Genomic DNA, 6,602 nt, shown 5'->3' with positions numbered 1-6,602 from the left:
AGAAGCATGAAATAATCCTAAATATATGTTAAATAAATTTCAATCAAATCTTAATTTAATCTTAGTTAAAATTCTAGTAGTCTTTAATTAAATCTTAAGTCAAATCCTAACTAATTCTAAACCATTCTAAATCCTAAAAAAATCCTAAATCTAACCAATTCCTAAATTTTAAATCCTAACCAAATCTTTAAAAAATCCTAAATCTAACCAATTCATAAATTTAAATCTTAACCAAATCTTAGTAAAATTAATCTAACCTTAGGATAATTTAGAACCTCAATATCTATCAATTATACCATTGATCTTACTTAAGATTTTATACACCTCTCAAAAATTAAATTGGCAATAAGCATACAAAATTTGAAGAAGATCGAATTTACCAATTAGAAGATCAATCCTAAATTCCACTTGGGTGTTGGCCAACCTCCTACTCCAATATAAATGTTGAACTTCCAATGCCAATATCTCCTTCTTGAACCATTAAATTACTTCCAAAATTAATCTAAACTATTGAAAATCAAGTCTAATCTCCTTATTAAAAAAATTCACTTCAATCCAATTGACAATTTTCTAAAGATCTTAAAAATACTCATTGACCTTCAAACTCCAATTTTTGAGACTTCAATCCACAAAAACCCTTACACACTTTGATCTAACCCTTCAATTGACCTCAAAATTTGCACACACATTCACAACTAGCATATCAATACTTTATCTAAAATTTCTCTATATATATATCACAAAATTCAAGAAACATTCAAATATATAAACATAGTATTATTTCTCAAAATCTAAAATAACTAAGAATATTAAAATTTTTTAAAATCTCTCAAAAGTTAAATATAAATTCAATTGATATAAAATCAATGTCCAAAAATCTCTTTATAAGTTTGATCTCAAATTTTTCTCTCGGATCTATCAAAGAATCCTAGAATTACCATAGGTACGTGGTTTTATTCCTTGGGGTCTAATTTCAACCCAAGTTGATAACTAGTCTTCTCTGGATACCAATATTTTATAATTTGATATAATTTTTATTCAAACCTATTGATAACACTTTTCTAAAAATATCTATATTAATTACTTATTTTATTTACTTTGATTTGAGGTATTTATGTTCTTACAAAGCAAATAGAAGTCTCTTTTTTAAAAGACAATACTAAAACTAAACCTTTTATTATCTTTTCATCATTTATCCTTATTTTTCTAGCATATCTTCCTATTAGGTTCTTTTATAATAATATCCATTTTTTCATTTTTTACCATATAAACATGATTATATGGTAAAAAATGAAAACATGGATATTGTTATAGAAGAACCTAGTATAATATAGTATATTATACAATAATGTATCTTAACTTGCAAGACAAGTTTTATATATGTGTGCTATATAGTTAGCTTGTTTTTTAAGCTATAAATATGTGGTTAACTTGTTGATCAAGTTTCTAACCTACTAATCAACTACAAATACATATAAAGTCAAAATAGTTTCTATAAAGCTTCTAGAAAGCTTCTTTAGAAAATATTATGAAATAAATTTACTTTTACCTACTTCTATATAATCATATAGATAAATATTAGAATATATATATATATATATATATATATATATGTATATATATGATACTTTATTAGACTTGGTATAATTATTATTGCATTTTTATTTATCTTTCATAGTTAAGTGCTTGATGTATTCTCAAGCAAGAATACACATAATACAACAACGTTCATTTAAAATTTTAAAGAAATGTGGATGATTTAAAAAAATTCCTATCACAAATCATAATTTTGATAGAATTCCTAATTTCATATTGGCCTATTGTCTACTTCATAATATTGCCATTAACAAAAATTATCTCTTTGATAAATCTATTGTACTTTGGGCATACCACAACTTAAGATATACACAAGAAGTAATTAGAAATATACTCCAAAGTAATAGTAAACAATTGTAAATAGCAATTACAAGATATTTGTATCAATTAGAATAATGTGCATCAATAAATGAAGTTTAAGATGACTTAACTTTGCTTGAGGTTCAAACTTTATATTTTAAATTAATCCATAGACTTGTACAAATATTTTTTTGCATCCTCAATTGAAATGAAACCTCATTATGACCACACTCTTCATTATTAATGTTAAGTGTCATTTTGAATATGATATCACACTTAATGATTGGATGATTTTTGCAAAAGTTACATGTAGATGAATTTTAAAAAACTTCATCCATATTGATTTAAAAAATATTATAACAACTACAAGCTCAAGGAATATGTGACACTAAACGTAAATGTGTTATGATAAGTGAATTACATAAACGTAAATGTGTTATGATAAGTGAATTACATAAAAGAGGAGGGTAAAAGAATTCTTCTTCATGAATATTGTGCAAGTAAGCCCTGAGTCATAAAGTGCTTCACTCCCTTACACATGGAAGTGCAAAGTATGAAATTAGGTGGACTCTGCCTTCCAGGGATCACCATGTGAAGACCAAGTCCTAGAATAACATTGCACACTCATTGAGCAGGGATGGAGGCCCTAACTCCCCTTTGTAGTAGTCCCAGTAAGAACATGATGACCCCACCAAATCCAAGAGATACTTGGTCGTGCCACGTAGGACGAAAGCCAAGCTGCGGCGGAGTTGGGCATCGGACACGAGCATCCAGGCGCCGTGGATGAGGAGAGCAGCAGCTAGCCCCCACAGACAGACAGACTGACTGCCAGACCTGTGTAAATGCCCCAATATCACCATCTCACTCCAAATCCCGACTTGCACCAGGAAATTTATTATAGCAGACATCGAGGGAGGCCACTGCACGCTACTCCGTGCCCGCAATTGGGTCCCTAATAAGCGACTTCGTCCTTGAGGAACAAGCGGAAGAACGGGAGACAGGGCGGGGGTTTCGGTCTAGGACCCCTGCCGAAAGAGAACAGATTTGTCAATATCCGGTGTCGGCGATACGTTTTATCCACTGCAATCCTTTGTGCGGTTCCCAACGTCAAGAACCAAGCATGAAGCCGCCTAGGAACGGCGAACATGGGCTGTAGCCCTAACCCTAGCTCCGTGCAGCGGGGCAGCTCTCCGCTCCTTTTCTATCAGCGTCCGCCGCCGTCACTGATCTTCAGCGGGAGTGTGCGCAGTGCGCTGCTCGCCCGATTGCCTGCCACCTCGCCCTAGTTTGTTGGGAAGCTGTCGTCCAGAGCGGTCCCAGCAGGCAACCGCAATGTTGATTCCTAAGAAGAACCGGGTGGAGGTCTACAAGTATCTCTTCAAGGAAGGTGTCTTGTACGCCAAGAAGGATTACAATGCCCCAAAGCACCCCGAGATCGATGTGCCCAATCTGCAGGTCATCAAGCTCATGCAGAGCTTTAAGTCGAAGGAATACGTGAAGGAGAACTTCGCGTGGAGGCACTACTATTGGTGAGTCCTTAATTGCATCCGCTGTTCCGTTGTGCTGATTAGGTTAGTCTTAGTGGCACTGTTGTCTGTAGTGAGAACGTGTGTTGCGACAATGTGGGAGCGATTGTGTTAGTTTAGGGTTTGATCTCCACTGTTCCAGTCAACTGGTTATCATTCGGTAACGGTGTTCTACTGTAGTCACAGCTAACAACGGGTCGCGTTGAAGATGCCATTTATCTATTTTACCGCATTCTGGATTGGGAGGGCTAGTATTAGGCGAAACAACCTGTGATTTAATTTTGTTGTCACCTATCCTGAAGTTTTTCTCATCAGTAAGGGTTGAATCGGAATTCTATGCTCGAATGTTTGTGCAGATATAAGTAGCATAGTAGCATGCTTCACAACCTAAGTTTTAAATCACAATCTCGGCAACTTCCCGCTTCTCTTACGTCTAGAACTTTTCGTACTGTTCGCTTATGTAAAGATTATCTGTCACAGGAAAGCCCAAAATTAGGGTTGGAGTTGCTCCTCTGTCTAAGATTTAAATATCAAGGAGCTTCTGTGGAGAGTTCGCGCTTGGAGATTTGTAGAATTCTTAATCTGTTGGAAAACTACGGGCGTCTTTTCAACTCACCTTGATAGACATTTGTGTGAAGCGGATCGAGTGATTGCTCTTCGAACGAGCCCGAGGGTCGTCCAAACATGGGACCACTAATTTGCCTATTCTCCGATCCTGGTAAGATCAATTTTTAGATTCGCCAGTTTTCTGATACGGCTTACTGCAGGTATTTGACCAATGACGGTATCGAGCACTTGAGGGCCTACCTCAACCTCCCATCCGAAATTGTCCCTGCTACTTTGAAGAAGTCTGCACGCCCCCCCAGCAGGCCCATGGGAGGTGCTGGAGGGGACAGACCCCCCGGCTGCCCTCCTAGGGAAGGCGAGAGGCCTCGATTTGGTGGCGACAGGGAAGGCTACCAAAGAAGTGGCGGCCGTGGAGGCGGCTTTGGTGGAGAGAAGGGTGGTGCCCCCGGAGAGTACCGTCCTGAATTCCGTGGTGGACGAGGTGGCGGTTTCGGTCGTGGGGGCGGTAGCTTCGGGGGCGATGCTCCTGATTCCACCACACAGTAGGTCCCTCCTTTTACTTTGTTCTTAAGGCTATTCCATCTTTGTCTATGAGGGGCTGGGAACCAGCGTCGGTTCTGGAACATGTCTCAGGTGTGAGTTTGTGGACCAGGAATCGTGTCATATTACGTACAACGATTTCAATGAGCACTTTCTGATAACTGCGTAACCATTTGGGACGGTACCTATCATTTGGGACGGCACGAAAAGATGTATGCATCACATTGCTAACTGATATGCTTCAATTCGGAAGAAAATAACTATGTTTGTTTCTGTATGTTCATTGAATACAATTCAATTCAACCACCAGCTGCACTTTTGCTTTGTGCGAAACAAGATTTGTTTGATAGTTTGATTGAGAAATGCTGCTGTACAACATGAAGAGATTGTTCACATTCTGCACATTATTTCCATTTGTAACAACTGTGCACGGCCATTGATCATTTCTTCTTACTGATTTGAAAAAACGTTCAAATAAATTGTAATAAGCAGTTTCATGCGATACTTGGTGGAAAAAAGGTGTAACATTGGCAATCCCACCAACCGGCTTTTCTGTACAAGCATGCCTTCTTCCACCGATACCCTTTTTCCACTCAGGGAGGGATCCAAGTGCCCATGATATATATACCTGCGGAGAAAACATCATTGAAAATCCTTGAGAATATGAGACCTGATCCTCCAGAAGACACTTCTGAGAGATGGGATGCCCACCAAGAGCGTATTCACCCTTCCGAAGGCCCGGATCTCCACAAAGATATTTAAGTGAGAACGAACCAAAAGTGCTGGCAGTGTAAGAGGCTGAGACAATGAAGGAACGAACAAAGGAGGGAGATAACCATTGCTATCAACTTATACATGGTCATGTTTCGCTCCGTTTGAATGACACGAGGGAGGGGTAAAATTATCGAACTGTGAAGTTGACAACAGATTTCGAAGGATCAAACGAAGGACGGAACATTATCCCTGACCGAAATCCTCGAAACACAGCGAATTGCTTCAAGAAGATACCTGGTAAAATTTATGGTAAGCTGCTAAGCCAGGTCCACATTCGAACACAGAGGCCAGAGTTCCAAAAGAGCTCTTTTAAAAATTTTAAAGTATCTCACCTGCTTGCCGTTCAGCAACTCAATGCCGTCCGGTTGTTTGCCAGCAGAGAGAGCAGCTTCGGCACACTCGCGCTTTTCAAATGTCACGAAACCGTAGCAATTGTTTTCTTTGATTTTCGCGCTGTGGACACCTCCGAACTTCATAAACAACCCCGTCAGCTGCTCAGCCAAGTGTAGGAATCCAAGTCGCCCACGAAAATTGTACATGCCTGCTTTTCCTTCTCATCAATCCGCTTTTTCTTCCTATCAGTGCTGACCAGGCTATCATAACTGGAAATGGGTTCACGGTTTCCGCGCTCCTTAGAGTCACCATTCCTGCTCCCGCCACGGTGGTGCCCCCGACGATAGTCCCTCCTGTCGGATTTCCGTCTCCACTCTCCATGCCCCTCGTCTCTTTCCTTCTTCCGCCAGTCCTCCCCGCGAGGACGCTCCTCATTAGAATCCCTCGATCGTCTCTTTCTATCCGAGACCACGCCATTCCCCGGCTCTTCCTTCACATCCCCTCCCCCGTCATTCCTCTCGTCACTAACCATCACACTACGGAATGGAAACTCCTACACCTCCAATGCATCCGCTAAGGTCCAAAACCCAAAACCCAAAATCCTTGAAAGTAAGTAAATAAACAAACAGATAGAAAAGGCGATCTACAAGCCCAACTACAGGGAAGGTCCAACACAGCGCTGAAATGTAGAGAGAGAGAGTCAAAGAAGGAAAGCGGCTAATGTGCGATGAAACACACACACACAGGGGAGAGGTAGGGAGGAGAGAGGGGACTGACTGACTGTAAATCACACACAAGGGAAAGGGACAGGAAACGGGAAAGGAAGGGAAGGGAGAGAAGGGGATAAGCCTGGCGAGAGAGAGTAGAGCAGAGAGAGCAGGGCTGGGTCGGGAGGGGGGGGGGGTTGGGATTCAGTAGCCATCATAGCATTTTGACTTAGTGTTTAACATTTCTTTTTCTTTTTCT

General features: G+C 39.9%; 2 protein-coding genes across 2 annotated transcripts; one reads left to right on the top strand and one right to left on the bottom strand.

The window, feature by feature from the left end:
• The first annotated feature begins 3,137 nt into the window (after positions 1-3,137).
• Positions 3,138-4,720, top strand: LOC112287949 (small ribosomal subunit protein eS10z). Its single transcript, XM_024531613.3, has 2 exons — positions 3,138-3,425; positions 4,190-4,720. Exons 1-2 carry the CDS (start codon positions 3,229-3,231, stop codon positions 4,533-4,535), a joined length of 543 nt encoding a protein of 180 aa, XP_024387381.1. The 5' UTR covers positions 3,138-3,228; the 3' UTR covers positions 4,536-4,720.
• On the bottom strand, positions 4,144-5,882 carry LOC112287948 (uncharacterized). The gene is made up of 2 exons (XM_024531611.3): positions 5,636-5,882; positions 4,144-5,157 (listed from the first exon to the last, which is right to left on the bottom strand). Exons 1-2 carry the CDS (start codon positions 5,840-5,842, stop codon positions 4,810-4,812), a joined length of 555 nt encoding a protein of 184 aa, XP_024387379.1. The 5' UTR covers positions 5,843-5,882; the 3' UTR covers positions 4,144-4,809.
• Between the last annotated feature and the right edge of the window lie 720 nt (positions 5,883-6,602).

The sequence above is a fragment of the Physcomitrium patens genome, chromosome 10, assembly GCF_059467195.1.
Source record: "Physcomitrium patens ecotype Gransden chromosome 10, ASM5946719v1, whole genome shotgun sequence".
NCBI lineage: Eukaryota > Viridiplantae > Streptophyta > Bryopsida > Funariales > Funariaceae > Physcomitrium > Physcomitrium patens.
This window is presented reverse-complemented; position numbering and strand designations above follow the sequence as displayed.

Excerpts from the sequence above, each read along its gene's own strand:
- LOC112287948 (XM_024531611.3), bottom strand. The coding sequence starts at position 5,842 with ATGTACAATTTTCGTGGGCGACTTGGATTCCTACACTTGGCTGAGCAG. Across the intron at positions 5,158-5,635 it reads AGTTGCTGAACGGCAAGCAG|GTATATATATCATGGGCACT; the intron begins GTGAGATACTTT and ends TTTTCTCCGCAG.
- LOC112287949 (XM_024531613.3), top strand. The coding sequence starts at position 3,229 with ATGTTGATTCCTAAGAAGAACCGGGTGGAGGTCTACAAGTATCTCTTC. Across the intron at positions 3,426-4,189 it reads GCGTGGAGGCACTACTATTG|GTATTTGACCAATGACGGTA; the intron begins GTGAGTCCTTAA and ends GGCTTACTGCAG.